Raw genomic sequence first — 25174 nt, forward strand, 5'->3', positions numbered from 1 at the left:
CCAGCCAGCTCATGATGTTTCCAGAGGCAGGTGGTGGGCTGGGCTGACAGAGCGGCCACCCCCCCACACACACACCCGATAGCCCTCGTGTGGAGTGTTGGGCTGGGACGGGGCTGGGCTGTGTTCCCCAGACAGAGACAAAGTGAGACAGGTGGAGAGATAGACACACCTGCAGATCTGCTCCACCACTCATGAAACATCCCCGGGGAGCTGTGCAGTGACGCAGTGAGTTAAGCACACATAGCATGAAGCATCCACGGCTCCAGGAGGGGAGCGGGGGCTCAAACCAGGGTCCTTGAGCATATTATCCGGCATGGTGCTATCTGCACTGAGCTGGGTGTGCCACAACCTGTCCCCTCCCCCATTAAAATTCATCTTGCTTTAGTCCCAAGTGATTTTTTTCAAAAAGATATTTTAAATTTATTTATAAGATAGAAAAAACCAGACATCACTGGTTCATCTGCTGCCGGGGATCGAACTCAGGACCTCATGCTTGAGAGTCCAAAGCTTTACCACTGTGCCACCTCCCGGACCACATGATTTCCTTTTGAAATGGAGCACGGGCACTACTCTGAGACTTGAGTCAGTTTCCTACATTTTTTTTAATATTCTCTTTTGGTCGCCCTTATTTTATTGTTGTAGTTATTCTTATTGATGTCGTTGTTGGATAGGACAGAGAAATGGAGAGGGGAAGACAGAGAGGGGGAGAGAGAAAGACAAGACACCTGCAGACCTGCTTCATCACCTGTGAAGTGACTCCCCTGCAGGTGGGGAGCCAGGGACTCCAACGGGGATCCTTGCGCCGGTCCTTGGGCTTTGCACCACGTGCGTTTAATCCTCTATGCTACCACCCGACTCCCCAGTTTCCTATATTTTAATAGTGTGGGAGGGGGCTCTCAGGTGTCCCTGTCCGCAGGGCACCAAGCATGAGGCAGGTGGAGCCTGAACAGCCATCATATCCCACCTTCCACAATGCAGCTGCACCCAGTGGGCTGCCTAGGGGTGGTGGCCTGTCAGGGAACCTCAACCCTGGGCTAGGGTACATGAAGCCTGCGTGATTCTAAGCAGCACCAGCCATGTCAAGTTCAAATCAGATCAGGGCACCGCACGGGCCGGTGCGATAGCTCACCCAGGCGGTGCTCTGCTCTGCCATGCACACGACCCGGGTTCGACTCAGGCCCCCAGCAACCTCGAAGAAGCTTCGCCACTGTGGTGTGTCTCCCCCTGTCTGTCTCTGTCTCTTTAGCTCAAAAAGTAGGGCCTGCAGTAAGGCCTTGGTGATGACAAAGAAAAAAAAAATCAGATTAGCCCACTGCCCTCAGAGTACAACTCCAGCGAGGGCTTAGGGCACGTGACTGAGGGTACCCTATCACAGCCAGCTCCCAGGGGGCTCACACAGGGGTTCCCTGGAAGGACAGAGCCACCTGCAGCAGCTCTCGGCCCAGGTCCTGCTGCTTCCCACCAGGCCTGAACTCGGCTGCCAGCTCGCGGAAGGTGGTGCCCACGCGCCGGGCACGCACGTCCCCGCGGTGGATAGCGTGCTGCCACTGGTGGCGCGCAGGCCCACGGAGCACGAGCAGAGAGCGGCGGGGCAGGGCCACCGCCACCTCCACTTCGAGACAGGACACCGAGCGGCATGTGGCCACCGCGCCCAGGCCCATGGGCAGGCCGGACGGGGCCAGGCTGAGCAGCAGGCTGCCCGGGCTCTCTCTCGACAAGGACAGCGCGGTGGGCGCCAGCAGGCTGAGGCTGACTAGCCGCTCCCCCCACAGCCAGGCGTCATCCAGGTGGGGGTCGATGGCCGCACCGCGCTCGGGCCGGTAGTCCAGGTTGCACTGCTCCACCGGCTGGAAGTCCTCCAGCCCTGGGTACATGCCCATCCTGCGCACCAGCTCCCGACTGGATGGAGGCAGCCCGCAAAAGCCGCCCAGCTTCAGCCTCTGCTTCCGGAAGTTGACTTTGGGTCCGTAGTCCTGGGGGAGGGGAGGAGGGCAGGTGTCAGACTTGGGGGTCAGGCCAGCACAACTGACCCGACTAACAGGCTGACTGCTCCATGGGAGACAGAGGCGACCAGCGTCCTTAGGGTGCTCCCAACAGCAAAACTGGGGACCTGGGAATGTCCTAGTCTGAGACCTACAGGCTGAGATTTGGGAAAGATGGGGGCGGGGTAGGCAGGGATCCTGGGTACAACTAGGGGTGCAAAGTCCCCAGAGAGAATTGCCACCACGTGACCCAGCAGTTGAAGGGGATGGGCAGGTATCAGTGTGAGCAGGTGCGAGGGTAAATGTGGGGGGAGGGCAGCACACCTTATCACCATGTGCAGTAACCCAGGTTCAAGCCCCCCAGTCCCCACCTGCGGGGGGGGGGGGAGCTTCACGAGTAGTGAAGCACGTCTGCAGGTGTCTCCCTTTCTCTTCCTTTCTCTATCTCGCTTCCTCCTCTCTCAATTTCTCTCCACCCTGCCAAGTACAAAGAAAAAAAAATACAGGAAAAAGTGGCCACAGGGAGCAATGGATTTGCCCTGCAGGTACCGAATCTGTGACAACCCCAGTAGCGATAAAAAAAAATGAAGGTGGGGAGTTGGGTGGTAGCGCAGCGAGTTAAGCGCATGTGGCGAGAAGTGCAAGGACTGGCATAAGGATCCCGGTTCCAGCCCCCAGCTCCCCACCTGTAGGGGGCCACTTCACAGGTGGTGAAGCAGATCTGCAGGTGTCTATCTTTCTCTCCCCGTCTTCCCTTCCTCTATCCATTTCTCTCTGTCCTATACAACAACAACAATAATAATAATCACAACAATGATGAAAAACAAGGGCAACAAAAGGGAAAAAAATGGTCTCCAGGAGCAGTGGATTTGTGGTGCAGGCACTGAGCCCTGGCAATAACCCTGGAGACAAAAAAAAAAAAAAAAATGAAGGTGGGGGGAGGACTTGGGATGGGAAGGCATCAGCAGTCTTCCAGAACCTTCCATGGCCGTCACCAGTGAGGAAGAGGAGCAGGAGAGAGCTCTGGCTGCCTGTGAGCCCCACCTGGTCCTGGTCTGCAGGTGAGCGGCCCAGCACACCTCTGCCCCCTTACGCCGCCCCCACCCAGGGTCAGGATGCCTGGCAGGCACCTGCTTCCTCCGCCCCGACTGAGAGAGCTTCCAGGGGTCTCGGTCCATGAGCTGCACCAGCTCAGCCTCCTCCTCGCGGGTCACGAAGTCCTCGAGTAGTGTTACCCCCGGGAAAGGGAAGGCCCAGCCCTCGAAGTCGGAATCCTCAGTCCCCATGGCCCAGCCGGTGTCAGGGCAGTAACTGAAACGGTGAGTCTTCTGTGGGGAAAAAGAAGTTAAAGGGAGTCGGGCTGTAGCACCTTGGGTTAAGCGCAGGTGGCGCTAAGCGCAAGGACCTGCATAAGAATCCCAATTCGAGCCCCAGGCTCCCCGCCTGCAGGGGAGTCGCTTCACAGGCGGTGTCCTCTGTCTTCTGTCTTCCCCTCCTCTCTCCATTTCTCTGTCCTATCCAACGACAACATCAACAACAACAATAACTACAACAATAAAACAAGGGCAACGAAAGGTAATAAATAAATAAAAATATTTAAATAAAAGAAGTTAAAAAAGATGAGGTTCCTGGAGCTGTTTCGGCCTTTCCTCCCACCACAAATGGGGGGCCTTCAGGACTTTGCGGGGCAGGAGGGTGGCCTGGAAGCCTCTTAGGAAAGGCTGAAGTGGGGGGGGGGGTCCCTGCTCAGGTGCCTGTTTCCTCTGTGTAAGGGTGGGACCCCCCAAGTAACCCCTCTCCCTCCCTTTTGCGCAGAGGGGGTGCCCCAGACTGAGGGGGTACAGCCTGGGGCCCAATGTTCCCTGTGGTTCTGGGGTGAGGATGAGGGAGATCACTCCACAGCTCCCCCTTCTCTGGGTCCCGCTATTCTCCTGTAAGTGGAGTTGCCCCGGATCTGTCCTTCTGTGGCAGGTCTAGGTCCCTCAACAGCACCGTCAGTACAGAACAGGAGGCAGGTGTTGGAATCGGTTCCTTCTCAGGCCTGAATAACAAGCCCGGGTCACATTTTGTTTATTCGCTGTGGACACCTGGCTTCTAAGCCTTTTGGTGCAGCTGTCAGATAAGCCCCTTAAAAAAAAAATTATCCTTATTTACTGGATGAGGACAGCCAGAAATCAAGAGGGTAGAGAAAGAGACACACCTGTAGTCCTACTTTATGACACGCAAAGCTTTCCCCCGCAGGTGGGGGCTGGGGGCTCGAACCTGGGCCCTCGAGCTTTGTAATATACGCACTTAACAAGGTGTGCCACTGCCTGGCCCCTTGGTTTTTTGTTTTGCTTTTTAAACCAGAGCACTGCCCAGCTCTGGCTTATAGTGGTGCAGGGGACTGAATTTAGGACTTTGGAGCCTCACGCATGAGAGTCTGTTTGCATAACCATTATACTATCTCCCCCCACTCCACATCTGCAGAGACGCTGCTGTTGGCACAGGACCTTGTAAATGTCTGTCCGTCTCTTCCTCGCCTTCCCAGGCCCCTGCTCCCCGGGATCTTTCTTCCTTTGAAGCCCTAGAGGGGCTACGAGCAGCACCTGGGGGTGGGTGGGTGGCACAGAGGACACAGCCTCGGCCCTCAGGTGAGGCTGTGGTCCCCGCTCCTCTCCTGTGCGAACAGGTACCTAAATCTGAACAAGATGCCCTCGGAGCTGGGCACCTTGTTAGGCTGGTTCCCAGCGGGTGGGAGGCACGAGCGGCCGGTGGGTGTGGCGGGTCCCTGATAATCGCCAATAACACAGGGACACTCACACCGGCCCAGGGTCGCCCACCTGAGCGCCAGGCACCTGAGCTCGGGAGCCCAACACTTCACCCGCCTCCAGGTCTTTTAACTTTAAAACGTTAACGGGGAGGGAGGCCGCCCCGCACCTTAGTCACGTGCCGCGGGGGCGGGGCGCGACGACTGATGGCACCGCCCCTGCCTCTCCCCCAGGCCCGGCTCAAACCCTAGTCAGGCCCAGGCCGGAGCGGGCGCACTATCCAGGTGAGCGACCTTGCGGCCTAAATCTGGGCAGCTCTGCTGGGCTTCTATAGGTCCCGCAGCCCCGTACCCAGGGGCGGCTGGGGCTCTGAACACCGCCCCCCCCCAGTCTCACGATGGGGCTCCTGGGCCTCCTCTCCCCCCGGTGGAGATCGGGGGTGTGGCAGCGCCCACTCGCGCGCCCTACCAGCGGGCCGGGCCTCCAGGATGCGTCCTCCCCGCGCTGCCGCTCGCAGACCAGGCAGGTCCGGATGCCTTTGCAGCCGCACTCGCCCAGGGGCTCGGGGGCCGCCACCGCTGCAGCCGCCATCGTCGCGTCCCGTCGCCCGTGCGCAGGCGCGGCCGCGGCCGCGGGAGCTGCCGGGAGTTGTAGTCCGCGCGAGCACGGGGCCACTTCCTTCCGGTCGCCACGGGCGCCGGGCTCCTCCCCCTCGGCGCTCCCGCCGTTCTCCCGGGACGCGGGCTGCTCGCCATGGCTCCTCTCACGCCGCGCCTCCTGATGCTGCGGTGCCGCCCCAAGTGCGACCGGCTGAGCAAGATCCGCATCCTGGAGTGAGCGGGGCCGCGGGCGGGGAGCTGAGCCACGGGGCCCTACGGCAGCCCCGCCCCCCAGAATTACGAGGAGCCCCACAGTCGGGGAGAGCCTCGCGGGCCAGGGTACCCCGGAACCCGGGGAATCTCCCCAGATTTACGGAGGGACCCCCGGAGTCAGGGAAGAGCCCCTGGAAGCAGTGATCAGCCCCAGGGCGGGGGACCCCTGCGGCCGGGTCTCAGCTGGGTCCCCTGAGGCCTTAACGTAGGGGGACGCGGGTTGGGGGTGGCGGGTCTGCGCCCGAGTGCCCGCACCCCTCCCTGTCCCTCGGCCCCCGACCCCTGACCCCCATCCCCTGACCTGTGCTCTGACCCCATCACCCCTCTCCTGATCCCTGTTCCCTGATCCCCTCTTCCCGTCCAGACCGCGTCCCCCGTCTCTCATCCCCTGACTCCCGTCCCGTGGACCCTCATCCTCCATCCCCGACCTGTCCCCTGACCCCATCACTCATTCCCTGTCCCCGTTCCTTGACCTGTCCCCTGACCACCGGCCCTGCGCCCCGCAGCCTGTCGGGGCTGGAGCTGCTGTCCGAGCACCTGGAGCCCAAGCTGCTGAGCCGCCTGACGCAGCTGCGCGAGCTCGACCTGTCCAACAACCAGCTGGAGACGCTGCCCGCCGGCCTGGGCCTGGGCCACCTGCGCGTCCTGCGCTGCGCCAACAACCAGCTGGCCGACGTGGGCGGCCTGAGCCAGTTCCCGCAGCTGCAGGAGCTCAGCCTGGAGGGCAACCCCTTCCTCACGGTGAGCGGGCCGGCGGCGGTGGTCTGTCTGCCTGCCTGCCTCCTGGGCCATGAGCCGCGGGCAGCCCTGCCTGCTCTGCTTGGCAGGTCGGCTTTCCAAATTGATCTTAATGCTTTCATTGTTTATTGGACAGTGACAGAGAGAAATTGAGAAGGGAGGCGGAAGAGGCACCTGCAGTCCTGCTTCACCACTTGGGAAGCTTCCCCTCTGCAGGACTGGGGCCTCGAACCCGGGTCCTTGGGCACTGTAACAACGTGCCCTCGACCAGGTCCACTCCAAACCAGTTTTTAAATTTTAGTAATTACTGGATAGAGACAGAAATTGAAGGTGGAGGAGGCAGATAGAGGGGCCGGGTGGGGGTGCGTCTGGTTGAGAGCACACATTACACTGCACAAGGACCCAGGTTCGAGCCCCTGGTCCCCACCTGCGGGGGGGGAAAGCTTTGTGAGTAGTGAAGCAGGGCCTCAGGTGTCTCTCTTCCTCTCTACCACCACCTTCCGTCTCAATTTCTTGCTACCTCTATCAAATAAATAAAGATAATTTTAGGGGGTCTGGTGGTAGCGCAGCGGGATAAGCGCACATAGCACCAAGGACCTGCGTAAGGATCCTGGTTTGAGCCCCCGGCTCCCCACCTGCAGGGGGGTCGCTTCATGGGCGGTGAAGCAGGTCTGCAGGTGTCTTTCTCACCCCCCCCCCCTCGATTTTTCTCTGCCCTACCCAACAGTAATAACCACAACAACAAGGGCAACAAAAAGGAAAACAAATAGCCTCCAGGAGCAGTGGATTCACAGTGCAGGCACCGAGCCCCAGCAATAACCCTGGAAACAAAACAAACAAACAAAAAAATACCCTGCAACCCTGCTTCCCCCCTGCAAGTGGGGACAAGGGACTTGAACCTGGGTCCTTGTAATGTGAGCGCTTAACCTTTCTGCCACCTCCTGGCTCCACACCTTCACTTTTAGCATTGTTACAAACAAGAGGGTCATCAGAGTAGCTCAGCGGAAGGATGCACCTGCTTTGCTGAGCACAGGACCCAGGTTCCAGCCTGGCCGCCATCGCAAGGCAGAAAGCTCGGCACCCTGGGTCTTTCCCTCTATTTCTGTCTCTGGACCAGTGAAGCCCTTGAAGTGATAACACCCTGTGGGTGCGTGGAGGTCGCTGGTGCTCTGTCGGGATGGTGAGAGCAGGCTGGCTCACCCCCGGGGAGCACATCGGGCCCCCAGGGATGGGGCTGTGGTGCTGGTGTCTGCAAGGTCCCTGGAGCCCAAGCGCCTGTGGGCTCTGACTGCAGGTGTGATGCCGGGCTCCAGTGTGAAGCCCTTGCCAGTTGCCCCAGCTCCAGACACCCTGCCTGGCCGCCTTTTCAATTCTTTAGCCATTTGTGAAGTGACAACTTATTCTCAAATAGCTCTTTTTTTTTTTTTTTTTGCCTCCAGGGTTATTGCTGGGGTTCCTGCACTAATCCACTGCTCCTGGAGGCTATTTTTCCCGTTTGTTGCCCTTGTTTTATTTTTGTTGTGATTATTATTTTTTTTACCAGAGCACTGCTCAGCTCTGGCTTAAGATGGTTCAGGGGACTTTGAAGTCTCTTTGTATAACCCCTCTTTGTATATCCCCTTTTGTTACCCTTGTTGTTTTATTGTTGTTATTGACATCGTTGTTGTTGGGTAGGACAGAAATGGAGAGAGATGGGGAAGACTAGAGGAAGAGAGAAAGACAGATACCTGCAGACCTGCTTCACCACCTGTGAAGCGACTACCCTGCAGGTGGGGAGCTGGGGGCTCAAACTGGAATCCTTATGCCCGTCCTTGCGCTTGGCGCCACCTGCACTTAACCCGCTGCGCTACTGCCTGACTCCCAAAACTGGTGTGCTTTATGGGTTGCACCAATTAGCCCAGGGTGGATGTAGTGGTGTTTTTTTAAATATATATATATATATATATATATTTTATTTTTTTAAATATGAAACGCTTCATGAATTCGTGTGTCATCTTTGTGCAGGGTCCATGCTAATCTCTGTATTGTTCCAATTTTAGTATATGTGCTGCTGAATCGAACATTTTAATATTTTAACAAGGGGAATAGAGAGGAGAGAATGTGTCCAGAGCCCTGCCCAGCTCTGACTGTTGATTGATCCCGGGGCCCTCAAAAGCTTCAAGCAGGAGAATTTTTTGCAGAACCATGATGCTGTCTATCCAACTTTTTAATGCATTTTTAAAATTTTTATTGTATTTACTTATTGCATAGACAGCCAGAAATCAAGAGGGTAGGGGAGAGACACCAGCAGCCCCGCTTCACCATTTGCAAAAGCTTTCCCCATGCAGAGAGGACTGGGAGCTCGAACCCAGGTCCTCACACACTGTAACATATGCACTCAATCAGGTGTTACCACCACCCCTTTTTTTTTGTTGTTAATGAGAACTCACTGGCTCAGCTCTGGGTGATGGTGGTTCCTGGGATGATGGGATTGAACCTGGGGCCTCTGAACTTCAGGCAGCACTATCTTTTGCCTGTTTGCGCTCTACCACACTCATTGTGATGTTAATCTGCATCTCTAGTGAGTGAGGTGGACCGTTCTCCCCTCTGTGGGCCTCACTCACCTGTATCTCTTAAGAAAACTGCCCATTTTGGGCCAAGGAGACAGCACAGTGGTTCTGCAAAAGACACTCAGTCCCCAGCACCATCGTAAACCAGAGTTGAACAGTGCTCTGGTAAAAAACAAAGTATTGGAAAAAAAAAAGTATATTCAGGTTTTTTTTTGTTTTGTTCTCCAGGGTTATCGTGAAACCACTGCTCCTGGAGGCCATTTTTTATTAGATGGGATAGAGAAACAGGAGGAAAGATAGAGGGGGGAGAGAAAAGACAGACACCTGCAGACGTGCTTCACTGCTTGTGAAGCGTCCCCCCTGCAGGTGGGGACCAGGTGGCTCGAACCCAGATCCCTGCACTTCATACTGTGTGTACTTAACCCAGTGTGCCACCTCCTGGCCCTTTATATTCAGATATTTTATTTATTTAAATAATTTATTTTTTCATGAGAAAGATAGGAGGAGAGAAAGAACCAGCCATCACTCTGGTACATGTGCTGCCGGGGATCAAACTCAGGACCTCATGCTTGAGAGTCTAGTGCCTTAGCCACTGCGCCACCTCCCGGACCACTTTATTTTTTTTTATGTTTATTTTCCCTTTTTGTTGCCCTTGCTTTTCATTGTTGTTGTAGTTATTGTTGTTGATGTCATCGTTAGACAGGACAGAGAGAAATGGAGAGAGGAGGGGAAGACAGATGGGGAAGAGAAAGACACCCGCGGACCTGCTTCACTGCCTGTGAAGTGACTCCCCTGCAGGTGGGGAGCCGGGGGCTTGAACTGGGATCCTTAAGCCGGTCCTTGGGCTTTGCACCATGTGCACTTAACCTACTGCACTACCACCTGACTCCCGGATATATATATATTTTTATAGAACTTTTTAACCAGAGCACCGTTCAGACCCAGCTTATGATGGTACTATATCTATAGCTTTAAAATCTTTATTGGGTAGCGACAGAAATGGAGAGGGAGACCCTGCAGCCCTGCTTCACTACTTGCAAAGCTTTCCTCCTGCAGGTGGGGGAGCCAGGGGCTCAAACCCAGGTCCTTGCACTTTATAACATGTGTGTCACCACCCGGCCTCCAGATTTTTTTTTACCAAGTCGTTGTTCTGCTGTCGAGCTGTTTTGATTTTTGTAGAAACTTTTCGAGCCTAGTCAGACGTGTGACGTGCAGACACCTTCTCCCAGCTGCCTGTCTGTCTCGCTGTGTGCAAGTCAGCTTCCCTGTGGAGAAGTCTTTAGATCTGAGGAATATGGTTTCCCTTGTCGAGGACCTGAGTCTCCAAATGCATTTTTGATGTCAGGGTCCTGGGGAGTGTCTGGGCTAAGGGCCTCGGCTCTCTCGGCCCCTTGAGTTGAGTGTGCAGTGCTAGGTCCTTCCATCTCCTGTGGCTGTTTCCTGACGCCACCTGTGGAGGGACTTCCGGTTCCTCTGAGCAAGAGCTCAGCTCTGTGCAAGAGATCTCCTGTGTCTGGCTTCTTTCTGGGGGGTCCTCTGTCCCAGCACCACACAGCTTTCACGGTTGTAGTGTGTTTGCCAATCAGGCATCCGGGTGCCCCCCACCCCTTCCTTTCAGAAACCTGCTTCCCTCGGGCCCCTCTCTGCTCCATCTCAGTTTGTGCGGCAGTGGCCGAGATCTGTGTGTAGCTTGTGACCAGCTGCTTGGCTGGACCTGCTTTCTAGTAGCTTCTCAGTCTTCCGGGTGCTCTCCGTCTGTCATCTCTCATGTCATCTGCTGCAAGGACTGATGCTTAACATTCTCTTCTGCCTTGGATCCTTTGGTCCGTTTGCTACTTAATCGCTCTGCTCTGGCAGGGCATCGAGAAAGATAGGAGAGAGAAAGAACCAGTCATCACTCTGGTACATGTGCTGCCAGGGCTTGAACTCAGGACCTCACGCTTGAGAGTCAAGCGCTTTATCCACTGCGCCACCTCCTGGACCACAATTTTTTTTTTTTTAGAGAGACCAGAGCACTGAGCTCTGGTATATGTGAGTGCCCGGGCATGACCACCATGCTGTCTCCCCAGCCCTCGTCCTAAGCTCTTAAAGGTGTAGAGGGGAAGCATCCAGAGCCTGGCTCGGCCTCTGCCTGACTTGGGCAGTGTTTCTGGGTGGTGTTCTTGAAGTGTGCAGCAGAGATAGTGGAGGTCTGAGGGCAGGACAGCCTCAAGCCACTCTGCCCCCATCCCCCCAGGTCAGTGACAACCTGAAAGTGTCCCTCCTCCTGCCCAACCTCCAGAAGATCAACGGCAAGGACACGGCGGCCACCTACGCACAGGCACAGAGCCTGAGCCGCGAGCTGACCAGCAGGGTGAGGCTGGGGGACACTGGGGTGGGGGTCCTGTCTCCCTGTCGACAGGCAACCCTCAGCCCTGGGTCCCAGGAAGGCCTGCCCTCTGGGGGTGCAGGCAGCCTGGCCTGGGGGGAAGTTGTCCGTATGTCCGTCCTGGGGTCGTAGAAGGGAGGCCCCCTTCCTGTCACCCGACCCGCACCGCACCGCCCCAGGTCACAGCCCACTGGGAGAAGTTTGTGGCTGAGCTGAGCCCCGAGGAGGCATTGGAACAGGCCGGGGCCGACTTCGTGAGCTCCGCTGTCAGGGACGTCCAGTACGGGCCCGAGTCCCTCCGTGACTTCACCCAGTGGCGGGTATGCACACCACCACCCCCCCCCCAGGGATGTCCAGCCGCCCACCAGTCTGGGGTTCCCCTCCTCCCTCTGACGGGAAACTGGGCTGGAGGGTCTGAGGTCCGGTTGACTAACAGGATGGCACGGCCCACCCAGGTGCGGATGATCGCCGAGGAGCTGGTGATCTCCAGAGGTCCCCCCAAAGCCTCGGCGCCCCCGGAGCCCAGGGTGAGTGGGGACAGGGGCAGCCCCTCTGGAGGCGGTAGCCCAGCAGATGGGCCCGGCCTCCAAGCCCTCAGTGCCCTGCCCACCCCCAGGCCCACATGACCCCCCAGAAACGACTGGATGACGTCCTTCTCAACCTGTCCCCCAGCAAGCGTGCGTGCACCTCCCTGGTGCAGACAGAGGGGTACACCTTGGACACGGGCGGCGGCCAGGTGAGTCAGGTGGGGGTGGGGGTGCGGGTGGGGGCTAGGAGGCAGTGTGGCCCTGACCCCTGACCCCTACAGGCGGGCCTGCGGCTGGAGCCCCTGCACTTCCTGCAGTGCCACAGCAAGAACAACAGCCCCGAGGACTTCAGCACCCAGCTGTGGGCCTGTGCATTTGAGCCTTCGGAGGATGAGGGTACGGGGTAGTGGGGGGGGGGCAGGCCGGCAGGTGCGGGGCAGGGGGCTCCAGCCAATGGCCTGACTGCACCCCCCAGGGCAGGCGGGGGCCTCATCCCAGACAGTGGCCACGTGCGGTGGGGAGGCTGTGTGTGTCATCGACTGTCAGACGGGCATGGTGCTGCACAAGTACAAGGCCCCGGGCGAGGTGAGTGGGACTGGGGTGAGGTGAGTGGGGCCAGGGGGCCGACCCGCCACCTTCACCCTGTACCGCCGTCAGGAGTTCTTCTCGGTGGCCTGGACGACGCTGACAGTGCTCACACAGGCGGGCCACAAGCGGCGCTGGAACGTGCTGGCGGCAGCGGGGCTGCGGGGCCTGGTGCGGCTGCTGCACGTGCGGGCTGGCTTCTGCTGTGGCCTCATCCGCGCCCACAAGAAGGCCGTGGCCACGCTGTGCTTCAGCCCCAGCCGTGAGACGCACCTCTTCAGTAAGCTCGTGGGTGGGGTGTGGGGAGGGGTCCCACCTGGAGGGGCTTCACCATCTCTTTCCCACCCACAGCTGCCTCCTATGACAAGCGGATCATCCTCTGGGACATTGGGGCCCCCAACCAGGACTATGAGTTCCAGGCCAGGTGAGGCTAGGGGTGGCTGGGAGGGGTCCCCCAGCCTGTTTTGTCACTGAGCTGCTCCCCCTCCCCCAGCCTGCTGCTGATGCTCGACTCGGCGTCCATCCCCCTGCGCCTCTGCCCCGTGGCCTCCTGCCCTGACAGCTACTTGTTGGCCGGCTGCGAGGGAGGCTGCTGCTGCTGGGACGTGCGTCTGGACCAGCCCCCCAAGAGGAGGTGAGCCCCCCCCCCCCGGGAGCCGGCCCCCAGCAGTGCCAGCTGTCCACTGCCCACCCTGAGCAGCACCTTCTGCTGCCCGCAGGGCGTGTGAAGTGGAGTTTGTCTTCCCCGAGGGCACGGACTCAGCCCCTCGGAGAGTGGATGGGCTGGCCTTTGTGAACGAGGACGTGGTGGGTGAGTGAGTGCAGCGGGGTGGGGTTGGGGGGTGCCCGGAAGGGGACGCAAGTGCTCTGTTCTCTCCGCAGCCTCCAAGGGCAGCAGCCTGGGCACCATCTGTTTGTGGAGCTGGAGCCAGACCTGGGTGGCACGGGGCAGCCGGGCGGCCGTGCCTGTGGTGATCCTGGCTAGGCTGCAGTGGTCGCCCACCCCGCTGGCCTACTTCTCCCTCAGCGCCTGTCCTGGTGAGCCCCCACCCGCCTGCCCGTCCACTCCCCTCCCCTCCCGTGGGCACCCCCCTCACTCCCTGTCTTCCTCCCTGCAGGCGAGGGGGTCGTGCTGTGCGGGGACGAGGAGGGCAGAGTGTGGGTCTATGACGTCGGGCACCTCCTGGCTCAGCCGCAGCCTCTGCCCGCTGCCCCGCAGGCCCCCACGCAGGTAAGCCACGAGTCCCTCAAAACCCCTTCCTCAGCTGCCCGGGGGGAGCAGAGGGGAGCAGAGGCCGGCATGTCTCTCACCCCAGGTGCTCGAGTGGCCCCAGCCGCGTTCCCAGGGCCAGCCGGTGACCAAGACCATGGTGAACACGGCAGTGGCCAACCCCTCGCTGAGCTACCTCACAGCCCTGACGGACTCGAACATCGTGGTCATTTGGAAGAGGCACTAGCAGCGCTTGGCTGCAGACAATGACGGGTTTTATTAAACGTTAAAACTTCTCACAGAGAGCCTGAAGCGGTTTGCGTGGGAGGGCTTCCTGCTGCCCGGGGTGGACAGGGGCCTCCCACGGGGCCATGGGGCGTCTGCCAGCTCAGTTGTGTACAGGGCACTGGCCCTGGAATGGGTGACTCGGCTAGGAGACCCCGGTGGCCTGCTACTCGATGCCTTCCTGCTTGTCCTTGATAGCCACCTGGGGCAGGAAGGAGGCAGGACTCAGTGGGGGCGGAGTGGGGACGGGACCCCCAGCCCCCTTTACTGGGGAGCCTCCCCCACTCCAGCTCTCACCCGGAAGCGCTCCTCCAGCAGCGAGAGCTCGCTGATGAGGTCCGTGATGGCGTTGGTGAAGGCCTCCTGGGGGCTGTAGTCCGGGGTGGTCTGCACGCGGATGATGATCTTGTGCTCCAGGGGGTGGGGGACCTTGTAGCCCGCGAATAGCACCTGCGGGTCCTTCAACAGCTGCCTGGCACAGGGACATGTGTGAAGGCAGCCCCCGCACCCCACCCCCCAAGGTACTTGGAGTAAGTCAATGAGATGGCTTCCCACCCTCAGGAGCCTGGGCCACAGTCATGGCAGGGAACCCAGCCCATGGGGCTTTTCTCCACAGGATGGGGGGAGGCTGCCAGGGCCCCCGTAGGAGCTGTGAGCTCCGAGGGCTGACAGGTGGCTCGCCTCTCATCAAGCACAAAGTACTGAGTTGAGCCCCACACTGATGCCCCAGTCCCGACCCCACGCCCTCCAAGGGCCCAGCTGTTCTGCTCACACCAGGTGTGGGTGGGCCGAGCGCTGACCAGACACCCCGAGGCCACCTTCATGCCCCAGCTGCCGCCTCCTATGAGTAAGGTGCCCCGGCTTTCCAGTGCCGCTCGTCCCCGTGCGTGCTTAGGTGCGGGCTCTACCAGGTGTGCCGCGGCCTGGCCCTCGTGGGTGCCCAGCGGCCCGTACACACGGCTGCTCTCTGAGGCCCTGCGCCCACAGCCCCTCGCCCAGCCTGGGACTCACGACTTGATGATGTTGCCCAGGGTGTGGTCTTCCTTGTTGATGGTGAACAGACAGGCATTGGGGACCTTGGTGTCCTTGTTAATGGTGATCCTGGAATAAAGATTTAAAAAAAATTTAAAGCTCTTTAGGGACTGGGTGGGGGTGGCACACCTGGACCCGGGTTCGAAACCCCAAGGCTGCAGGTGTCTGTCTCCTTCTCTATTCTCCCCCTGCCCTCTCGATTTCTGTCTATCCAATAAGAACAATTCTAAAAAAAAAAAAAAAAATTAAGGGCGGGGGTAGGTAGCATAATGGTTCTGCAAAGAGACTCTCCTGCCTGAGGCCCCAAAGTCCCATGTTCAATCCCCTGCACCACATAAACCAGAGCTGAGCAGGGTCGGGGGGGGGGGGGTTTTAAAAGCTTAGTGAGGATCCTAGGAAAACTGAGGAACCCGCGGGACAGGCCCAGCAGTGTCTCCCGGGCCTGGCTGCGGGTGTCTGTCCGTCTCTACCTTGCCTTTCTATATCCTAAGTAAATGAAATCTTAATAAAAAAAGCGGGGTGGGGGGCCGGGTGGATGATGATACACGCAACCAAGTGCAAGGACCCAGGCTCGAGACCCCGCTCCCCGCCTGCAGGGGGGGAAGCTCTGCGATTGGTGAAGCAGGGCTGCAGGGGTCTCCCCGCCCCCCCTTCCTGGTCTGTCTATCCAATAAGTAAATAAAGAAACTTTAAAAGAAAAACTGACAGATTCACGAAGGCTGGGGAGAGCGCATCATGGTTTTGCCGAAAGGCTCTTGGCTGAGGCTCGGGTCCCAGTTCGGTCCCCAGCACCGCCACCGGCGACACTGGGGCTGAGCGCGGGACGTGGCGGCGAGCTGCACCCGCCGACGGCCGTGCAGGGCTCCGTCAACAGCCGTCCCCCGTAGCAGGGCCTCGGGCTCACCGGAAGGCAGAGGTGGCTCCGACTCGGCACCCCCGCCGCCCCTACTCACTTCTTCTCGCCCTCGAAGAGCAGGAACGACTCGAAGGCCGGAGGCGCGTTCATTCCGGCGATGCGGCGGCGTCAGCACTCGGAACTGCCGCCGCCACCGCCGCCGCTCAGGATTCCTGAGAATGCGAGCTCTTCCGGGTCACGGGGACGGTCCCTATGAGAGTCTGGGCCTGGCGCAAGCGCACTATAAGGAGCGCCGTGCGCACGCGTGGGCCGACCCGGGTTCCGCTTATGTATGCCTGCCGGCAGTAGTGGCGGCTCTTCGGTGCATGCGCGGAACACGGTTTTGGGGCAAACGGAGGGTTTTTTATTTTATTTTTTTAAATTTTATTTCTTTTACTTATTCCCTTTTGTTGCCCTTTTTTTTTAATTGTTGTAATTATTATTGATGTCGTTGTTGTTAGATAGGACAGAGAGAAATGGGAGAGAGGAGGGAAAGACAGAGAGGGGGAGAGAAAGACAGACACCTGCAGACCTGCTTCACCACCTGTGAAGTGACCCCCTGCAGGTGGGGAGCCGGGGGCTCGAACCGGGATCCTTACGCCAGTCCCTGCGCTTTGCGCCACCTGCGCTTAACCCGCTGCGCTACTCCCCAAACGGGGGTTTAAATACTTGCTGCTCCGGAAAAACCCGCGGTCGGCCTCTGGGTGCACCCCACGCTCCTTCATCCCGCTTTAGAAATGTGCTCCAGAAAAAAAAAAAAAAATGTGCTCCAGGCAGTGCTGCGCCTTGTTAAATGCTCACATTACAGCGCACAAGGCCCCAGATTCAAGCCCCTGGCCCCCACCTGCAGGGGGAAAGCTTCACGAGTGGTGAAGCAGGGCTGCAAGTTTCTCTCTGTCTCTCTCCCTCTCTATTTTCCCCTTCCCTCTCAGTTTCTTTCTGTCTCTATCCAATAATAAATTTTTTAAAAAGGAAGAAATGCACTCCTGGAGTGCGTTGCAAGAGGCCCCCAGGTGGGGCAGCCAGGCTGTCCCATCCTTTAGCCAGAACTTGTGTGACCAAGCACCCCCAGGCTGCCCCTACCTCTGGCTGTCGCTGGCACAGGTGTGGCCTCGGGGACATGAGGCTGGGGGGGGTCACCCCCTAGTCGGGAGCTCCACCGGCCTCCCTGGAGGTAGGTGGGCAGGAACCGAAGGTGCTGGGATACTAAAGTGCCGCCCTTGCACCCCTACTTCTGTGTCTCTCTAGACTAGTCTGGGTCACGGCCGCCCCAGGTCAGCCTCATGGGCCTGGGGGCTTCCTGTCCCTACCTTAGGGAACGCCTGTCCTCCCAGGAGGTGACACTCCTGGCTTCACTTGCCAAGCTGAGAGACCCTGGGCTTCAGAGCCGCCAGGTGTGGCTGTGTGGGTGTACTCCAAATGGGGGCCAGTTGACTACAAACACCTCCCCCAGCCCACCTCCTCTTCTATTTATGTGTTTATTTTATTTTATTTTATTTTAACCAGAACAATGTTCAGCTCTGGCTTGTGATGGATGTTGGTGATCGAATTTGGGGCCTCAGAGCCTCAGAGTTATGAAAGGTAGTTGCTTAAATAAAGTTAAAAAAAAAAAAAAAGGGAGTCGGGCGGTAGCGCAGCGGGTTAAGCGCAGGTGGCGCCAAACTCAAGGACTGGCAAAAGGATCCAGGTTGGAGCCCCCGGCTCCCCACCTGCAGGGGAGTCGCTTCACAGGCGGTGAAGCAGGTCTGCAGGTGTCTGTCTTTCTCTCCTCTTCTCTGTCTTCCCCTCCTCTCTCCATTTCTCTCTGTCCTATCCAACAACAATGACATCGATAATAACTACAACAATAAGACAACAAGGGCAACAAAAGGGAAATAAATAAATAAAATAAAAAAAAAAAGATTTCTGGACCGGGTGGTGGCACACCTGGTCAAGTGCATGTATTGCTATGCACAAGGACCCAGGTTCAAGCCGCCAGTCCCCACCTGCAGGGGGAAAGCTTCACGAGTGGTCAAGCAGGGCTGCAGGTATCTCTGTCTCCCTCTCTCCTCTCTACCTCCCCTCCCTCTTAATTTCTCTGTCCTATCAAATTAAAGTTGAAAGTCTGTTGCAGAACCATGATGCTGAGTCTTGCCTGCAGACAGCTGTCTTGACACTGGGGGGATGCTGGCAGGACATGGGCTGATCAGAAACAGGACTTGGGGGGGGGGGGGTCTGTCCCTGTCACACTGGGCACCGCGGAACAGCTCAGCCTGGTGGTAACTGATCTCAGGTAGAGAGCATCAAATTAGGCTGGGCCAGCAGACCAGATCACACCGGCCACTGCCCTGTCAACCAAGTGTCCCTGGAATCCTAGTGTCTGCCTCCTTTTTATATTACTATTATTATTATTAATTATTGTGTGTCTGCCCCTTGTCTGTGCTTAGCCAACGTGACTGAGCCCTGCCTACCCAGCTCTGTACAGCAAGAGTTTGGCAGCCTGGGAGGGTGCGCAGTGGATAAAGCTTTGGACTCTCAGGCATGAGGCCCTGAGTTTGACCCCTGGTGTCCCATGGGCTACAATGCTGCTCTGCCCCCTCCCCTGGTATGTTAATAAAATTGGCCATTCTCTAAGCTCAAGGAAGGGGACTGTGTTAGACTTCATCCTTACCCATTTGAACCCGGACACTACAGTTACTCAGATGCTCAACACACACACACACACACACACACACACACACACACACACCCCACCCCGCCGTCCCCAGCAGAAGAACCACAGCTGGCAGTCACAGCTGGTTTATTGTCGTCAGTGGGGCACCAGGTGCTGCCCAGGGGCACAGTCAGTGGTCCTGAGGCAGTGGGTGGGGGTGCTGAGGTCACGGCCCGTCTCCAGGGCCCTGTGAGACCACCTGTCTGGATGGGGTGGTGTGGGGGGGTCTGGGCTAGCAGCAGTGGGGGTCCAGGCGAGGGGGTGCAAGGCAGCAGAGAGGCCAGGAGCCACCAGAGTCCCCTGGAGAACCGGCCAGCTCAACCTCCTCCAGGGAGTCCCAGAGGAAGATTCTGCAGTGAAGGCCCAGAATGCATCAGGCTGCCAGGCTCCTGGTGGAGTTGCCAGGGGACAGGGCAAACTTCACGTCTGTAGTGCCAGCAGGCGAGTGGGCTCCACGGGCAGGGGGCCAGTGTGGCTGGAGCCGTGGGCCTCCCGGAGGTTCCCCAGCACCTGCAGCAGCTGGGCTAGCGCGTCCCTGGAGGCTGGAGGTAGACTGGTATGAGCCCCCCCCCAGAATCCCTGAAGGAGGCCTGGAGTACCAAGAGGACCGGGTTGGGAGAAGCCTACCTTCACCAGGGTCAGTCTCCGTGCCCACATTCTGTGACCGGTGCCTCTGCCTGCAAGGGGAGGTGAACAGAGTGAAGCCCGGCCAGCCCTCATGGGACGGCAGAAGCCAGAGACCTTGGATGGAGATGGGAGTGGGGGAACCAAGGAAGGGACCGGGGTGCCTCTTAGAGCCCCTGGACACTGAGTCCTGGCTCTGTAGTGGGAGGCAGGGTCTGTGTGGACCTTGAAAAAATTTTTTTGTTGGGGCCAGGTGGTGGCTCACCTGGTTAAGTACAGACATTACAATGCACAAGGAGCCAAGTTCAAGCCCTGGTCCCCACTTGCAGGGGGAAAGTTTCACAAATGGTAAAGCAGGGCTGCAGGTGTCTCTCTGTCTCCCTCTCTATCTCCACCTCCTTTCTCAATTTCTCTCTGCTTCTATCCAAAAATAAATAAATAAATACTACTTACATTGTTTTTGGCTCCAGAGTTATTGCTGGGGCTCGCTTGGTGTCTACACCACGAATCCACTGCTCCTGGAGGCTATTTTTTCCCCTTTGTTGCCCTTGCTGTTTAACATTGTTGTTATTATTATTATTGTTGTTGTTATTGATGCTGTTGTTATTGGATAGGATAGAGAGAAGTGGAGAGAGGAGGGGAAGACAGAGAGGAGGAGAGAAAGACAGACACCTGCAGACCTGCTTCACCACTTGTGAAGTGACCCCCTTGCAGGTGGGGAGCTGGGGGCTCGAACCAGGATCCTTATGCTGGTCCTTGGACTTCGCGCTGTGTGCGTTTAACCATTGCCTACCGCCTGACCCCTTGTTGTTGTTTTAAATCAGAAGCCCATCTCAGCTCTGAACCTGGAACCTCGAGATCATCTATTAAGGAGCATATCTGCTCCGAAGTCCCAGATTCAAGCCTCTGCACCACCATAAGCCAGAGCTGACCAGTGCTCTGGTAAAAAAAAAAAAAAAAAAAAAAAAAGCATAATACCACTATGCTGACTCACAGATCCCTGTGCCCAGTCTTAATAGATGCCCCTTCTTTCAAATAAATAAATGAATGAAATACAGGGAATAAAGAATAATAAAGGGAATCGGGCAGTAGTGCAGCTGGTTGAGCACAGGTGGAACAAGGCACAAGGACCGGCATAAGGATCCCGGTTCAAGCTCCCGGCTCAAGCCCCCGGCTTCCCACCTGCAGGGGAGTCGCTTCACAGGCGGTGAAGCGGGTCTGCAGGTGTCTATCTTTCTCTCCTCCCTCTGTCTTCCCCTCCTCTCTCCATTTCTCTCTGTCCTAACCAACAACGACAACATCAATAACTACAACAATAAAACCACAAGGGAAACAAAAGGGAATAAATAAATTAAAAAGAATAATATATCAGGGGAGGTCAGGCAAAAGCACAAGGACTGGTGCAAGGATTCCAGTTCTAGCCCCCCAGCTCCCCACCTGCAGGTGGGGGTCACTTCACAGGTGGTGAAGCAGGTCTGCAGGTGTCTTTCTCTCCCCTGTCTTCCCCTCCTCTCTCCATTTCTCTCTGTTCTATCCAACAACAATAATAAACAACAAAGGGAACAAATGAAAAAATAGCCTCCAGGAGCAGTGGATTCCTAATGTAGGTACGAAGTACCAGCAATAACTCTGGAGGCAGAGAAAAGGAAAAGAAAATGATATCACCTTGTTCTTTGTGTCATTTCTTTACTAGAAAATCATTTTTTAAAGAAGTAATAAATCAGAAGATGGAGGATGAGCAGGAAGGGGGTGGCAGAGTAGCCCTGAGCCCGCCCGCCTGACCCCCCCTTCCAGCGTGTTCTAGAAATCCTAGCAGGACCTCCTTACCACAGCTCAGCCTCCAGACCCTGCAGGTGGCGGTACAGCAGCTGGGCCTCCAGGTCGTGGTCCAGAGGGTCGTTCCACTCCTGCAGAGTCACCCGGGACCGGGTCTTATCACAGCCCAGATCTGGGGACACAGAGGGACTGCGTCAGGGGCAGCCGTGATTACGCCCCCATCTCCCAGCCTCCTAAAGCACAGAGGAGAAACCAAAGTCCGCAGGGGTGGGCTCAGGGTCCTAGGAGGCTGGGAAGTCTGCTGGGACTGGAGGGGGGGGTGACAGCTCGCCTCTGGGTTCAGCTTCTGAGCAGGGGCTGTATAATACCACTGTGTGTGTTGGGGGGGGTAAGGAACTCGCTGGAAGGAAGAGGTGGTTAGCCAATGCAAATCTGAGCCCAAGAGTGAGCTGGTCCTGCTGCTCACTGGCTTCCTGGCCTCGGCTCTAAATGAGCCTGTTTCCTCCCCCAGAAATGGGGTAAACCTGCAGTCTAGGAGGTATGGGGGTGACAAGGGAAGGGAGAAAGCTCTGGGTAGGCAGATGGGCAGTAGCGTGGTGGGTTAAGCGCAGGTGGCGCAAAGCACAAGGACCGGTGTTAAGGATCCAGGTTCCAGCCCCCGGCTCCCCACCTGCAGGGGAGTCGCTTCACAGGCGGTGAAGCAGGTCTGCAGGTGTCTGTCTTTCTCTTTCCCTCCTCTCTCCATTTCTCTCTGTCCTATTTAACAACAGCGACATCAATAACAATAATAACTACAACAACAAAAAAACAAGGGCAACAAAAGGGAAAATAAATAAATACAAAAAAAAGGAAAAGAAAAGAAAAGAAAGCTCAGTAAATATGAGGCCCTGACTTCCAGCCTGGGTACTGTATGGGCCAAGTGCCGCTTTCTCTCCTGATATGAATACTAGTCTGGCGGCAATGACAATAAAAGGGTCCATGGCCTGAGGTCCCAAGTTCAATCCCTGGCATCACATGCACCTTGGGGTCAGTGATAGAGCTTTGAATTTAAAAGCTTAGGTTCTAAGTTCAACCGCCATCTCAGACAAAGTGATGCTCTGGTTCCCCCCCCCCCGTTCCTATTAGTAAATAAATAAATATTAAAAATAAGGTAATGTGGTCCGGGCGGTGGTGCAGTGATAAAGCTTTGGACTCTCAAGCATGAGGTTCTGAGTTCGATCCCTGGCAGCACATGTGCCAGAGTGATGTCTGGTTCTTTCTCTCTCCTCCTATCTTCTCATGAATAAATAAATAAAATCTTTAAAAATAAATAAGGTAAGTTTGTGGAGCCAGGTGGCGGCACACCTGGTTGAGCGCATACACTACAGTTCATAAGGACCCAGGTTCAAGCCCCTGGTCCCCATCTGCAGAGGGGAAGTTTTATGAGTGGTGAAGCAAGACTGCAGGTATCTCTTTCTCTTCCTCTCTCTATTTTTAAATTCTTTTTAAAAATCACCTTTATTCAATAAATCAGAATTCAGAAATGTAGGGAGGCAGAGAGAGAAGGGAGAGACAGAGAGACACCTACAGTATTGCTTCACCACTTGCAGATGGAGACCTGAGCTTGAACCCAGAACCTTGTGCTCAACCAGGTGCACCACTATCTGGCTCCTCTCTCTTTCTCCCTCTTCTTCTCAATTTCTGGTAGTCTCTATCCAATAAATAAAGATAATAAAAAAAACTATAGGGAGTCAGGCGATAGTGTAGTGGGTTAAGCACAGGTGGCTCAAAACGCAAGGACCAGCATAAGGATCCCGATTCGAGCTCCCGGCTCCCCACCTGCAGGGGAGTCGCTTCACAGATGGTGAAGTAGGTCTGCGGGTGTCTTATCTTTCTCTCCCCGTCTCTGTCTTCCCCTCCTCTCTCCATTTCTCTCTGTCTTATCCAATAACAACGACATCAATAAAACAAGGACAACAAAAGGGAATCAATCAATCAATCAATCAATCAATATTTTAAAAAAAAGTATATACTCAACCCCTTGACCACTCCAGTCAGGGTTCGAGTGTGCAGTAGCCCCCAAGCTCCTGGCTGGCTTGTGGACTATAGAAGATTTACAGACAGGAGCCCTCCCCCATCGCCCAGAGTTCTAGAATCTCCTCCCTACCCCCCACTTGAGCACCCACGCTCCCCCCCACCCCCGCCCAGCTCTGGCAGTCAGTACCCCCACCCCCATCACGGGTGAATAACGGGATTCCAACTCACTTCCAGGCCTGCCCGCGCCTGCACATGCCTACAGGCAATACATGCACCTGCTGGGAGCAGGGGGCATCCCGCCAGCCCAGAGGAGCGTTCCCACACACACCTGGTCACCAGGCCCACCTGTCCTGTCCCTCTGGTGGCAGCAGCTCCACTTGTCCCCTCGGAAGACACCAGGGTGGTAGGAGCCTAGCAGGCTGGGGTTGTTCATGATTACCTTCCTTAGCGCCGACAGCCACTGGTTCAGCTCATTCACACACTGGGCGGGGGGGGGAGAAGTGGTCAGGGAGGGGTCATTTCCTCCAGGAAGCCCTCCTGGAGTCGCCACACCCAGGCACAGGACACGGTGAGCAGAGCATGGGATGGGTTTCGGCCATTGCCACCCTCTTGTTCAAGTCAGGGAGCCCCCAGAGGACAGGATCCCCTGAGGCGGATCTGTGGAAACCCCACACAAACACAGTCTGGGCTTCTATCGTGGGCATGTGGGTGTCCCTGCTTCAGCGAGGCCCAGAGATCTCCCTGAACACTTTTATTTTTTAATATTAATTCATCTATTTGACACAAGAGGGAGAAGTTAAGAGGGGAGGATGCTCGCACACTGTAATGTGCGCAGTTAATCAGGTGCGCTACCACCAGGTGCGCTACCACCAGGCCTCTTCCTTTTAAGATTTGTTTTTAATCTTTTATTTTTTATTTTATTTATTATTGGATAGAGATAGAGAGAAATTTAGAGGGGAGGGAGAGATAGAGAGGAAGAGAAACAGAGAGACACCTACAGCCCTGCTTCACCACTCGTGAAGCTTTCCCCCTGCAGGTGGGGACCAGGGGCTTGAACCTGGGTCCTTGCGCACTGTAATGTGAGTGCTGAACCAGGTGCGCCACCACCTGGCGCTCCTGGCCTCTTCCTTTTAAATATTTATTTATTTGACAGAGACAGGGAGAAACTGAGAAGGGAGGGAGAAATAGTGAGAGAAGGAGACAGAGAGACCTGCAGCCCTGCTTTACCATTTGTGAAGCTTTCTCCTTGCAGGTGGGAACCAGGGGTTTGAACCTGGGTCCTCGCACACTGTAATGTGCTCATACTTAACCAGATGCATCACCGGCTGCCCTCCTCTCTGTTTGTCTCTCTCACTCTCTGTCTGAAATAAAAAAAAAAAAAAGTCTATCAGAATTGGAGGGTTTGGGTAGCCACGGAGATCCAGTGAGCCCTGGCATCAGCGGGAAAGCTGATAAATATGTTTCTCCGACTTACTGTATGTGGGCCTTCAAAATAGCTCGTCTGGGTAGAGCACTGCCTTGGCATCTGTGTGGTCAAGGTTTGAGCCTGGCCCCTTTGCTGTGGTCTCTTCCCCTGTCTCCCTCCTTCTTTTTCTTTATATTTATTTATTTATTCCCTATGTTGCCTTTTTTATTGTTGTAGTTATTACTGTTGTTATTGATGTCATTGTTGTTGGATAGGACAGAGAGAAATGGAGAGAGGAGGGGAAGACAGAGGGGGGAGAGAAAGACAGACACCTGCAGACCTGCTTCACCTCTTGTGAAGTGACTCCCCTGCATGTGGGGATCCTTATGCTAGTCCTTGCTGTGCTACCCTCGACCCCCCCCCTTTTTTTTTTTTAACCTGAGCACTGCTCAGCTCTGGCTCTGGTTTATGGTGGGACAAGGGACTGAACCTGGGACTTTGGAGCCTCAGGCATGAGAGTCTCTTTGCATAAGCATTATGCTATCTATCCCTGCCCTCCAAGTTTTTTTTTTTTATATTTATTTTATTTATTCCCTTTTGTTGCCCTTGTTGTTTTATTGTTGTAGTTATTATTGTTGTTGTCGTTGTCGGATAGGACAGAGAGAAATGGAGAGAGGAGGGGAAGACAGAGAGGAGGAGAGAAAGATAGACACCTGCAGACCTGCTTCACCGCCTGTGAAGCGACTCCCCTGCAGGTGGGGAGCCGGGGTTCGAACCGGGATCCTTATGCCGGTCCTTGTGCTTTGCGCCACCTGCGCTTAACCCGCTGCGCTACAGCCCGACTCCCCCCTCCAAGTTTTTTATTCTC

The 25174-nt window shown here is 56.3% G+C and overlaps 5 protein-coding genes and 1 non-coding gene across 11 annotated transcripts in view; 2 read left to right on the forward strand and 4 right to left on the reverse strand.

Annotated features, from left to right (window-relative positions):
- CUX1 (cut like homeobox 1) overlaps nt 1-25174 on the forward strand; it is a 389471-nt gene that overhangs the window by 323410 nt on the left and 40887 nt on the right. The gene's annotated exons all lie outside the window — the stretch shown is intronic.
- ALKBH4 (alkB homolog 4, lysine demethylase) lies at nt 406-5363 on the reverse strand. Of its 2 annotated transcripts, none has more exons than XM_060173441.1 (3): nt 5201-5363; nt 3113-3307; nt 406-1973 (listed from the first exon to the last, which is right to left on the reverse strand). In XM_060173441.1, the coding sequence occupies exons 1-3, from the start codon at nt 5321-5323 to the stop codon at nt 1392-1394; spliced, it is 900 nt and encodes a 299-aa protein (XP_060029424.1). In that variant the 5' UTR covers nt 5324-5363; the 3' UTR covers nt 406-1391. The 2 variants fall into 2 exon arrangements, with proteins under 2 accessions (XP_060029424.1, XP_007517999.2); XM_007517937.3 differs by having other exon boundaries at nt 3113-3310.
- On the forward strand, nt 5431-13880 carry LRWD1 (leucine rich repeats and WD repeat domain containing 1). Its single transcript, XM_007517990.3, has 15 exons — nt 5431-5565; nt 6111-6345; nt 11128-11244; nt 11439-11579; nt 11715-11786; nt 11876-11995; nt 12068-12182; nt 12262-12371; nt 12444-12651; nt 12723-12795; nt 12865-13005; nt 13091-13182; nt 13254-13409; nt 13490-13602; nt 13688-13880. The coding sequence occupies exons 1-15, from the start codon at nt 5486-5488 to the stop codon at nt 13826-13828; spliced, it is 1914 nt and encodes a 637-aa protein (XP_007518052.2). The 5' UTR covers nt 5431-5485; the 3' UTR covers nt 13829-13880.
- On the reverse strand, nt 8302-8403 carry LOC132533226 (U6 spliceosomal RNA). The gene has a single exon (XR_009545132.1). It is a non-coding gene; the product is annotated as a U6 spliceosomal RNA (small nuclear RNA).
- POLR2J (RNA polymerase II subunit J) lies at nt 13840-16007 on the reverse strand. Its single transcript, XM_007517938.3, has 4 exons — nt 15852-16007; nt 14878-14967; nt 14164-14338; nt 13840-14068 (listed from the first exon to the last, which is right to left on the reverse strand). The coding sequence occupies exons 1-4, from the start codon at nt 15902-15904 to the stop codon at nt 14033-14035; spliced, it is 354 nt and encodes a 117-aa protein (XP_007518000.1). The 5' UTR covers nt 15905-16007; the 3' UTR covers nt 13840-14032.
- The window catches only part of RASA4B (RAS p21 protein activator 4B), a 28207-nt gene continuing 21588 nt past the window's right edge, over nt 18556-25174 (reverse strand). For 2 of the 5 annotated variants that reach the window (XM_016185952.2, XM_016185950.2), the window contains exons 18-21: nt 23247-23382; nt 20937-21057; nt 19113-19162; nt 18556-19027 (exon numbers count right to left, since the gene is read on the reverse strand). In XM_016185952.2, coding sequence (XP_016041438.1) covers nt 18906-19027; nt 19113-19162; nt 20937-21057; nt 23247-23382 — 429 coding nt within the window. In that variant the 3' untranslated portion in view covers nt 18556-18905. Of the gene's footprint in view, nt 19028-19112; nt 19163-19195; nt 19335-20936; nt 21058-23229; nt 23383-25174 lie in introns of those variants that run through there. The other 3 variants (XR_009545031.1, XM_060173440.1, XR_009545032.1) reach the window with 3 other exon arrangements.

This window comes from Erinaceus europaeus, chromosome 15, assembly GCF_950295315.1.
Source record: "Erinaceus europaeus chromosome 15, mEriEur2.1, whole genome shotgun sequence".
Lineage (NCBI taxonomy): Eukaryota > Metazoa > Chordata > Mammalia > Eulipotyphla > Erinaceidae > Erinaceus > Erinaceus europaeus.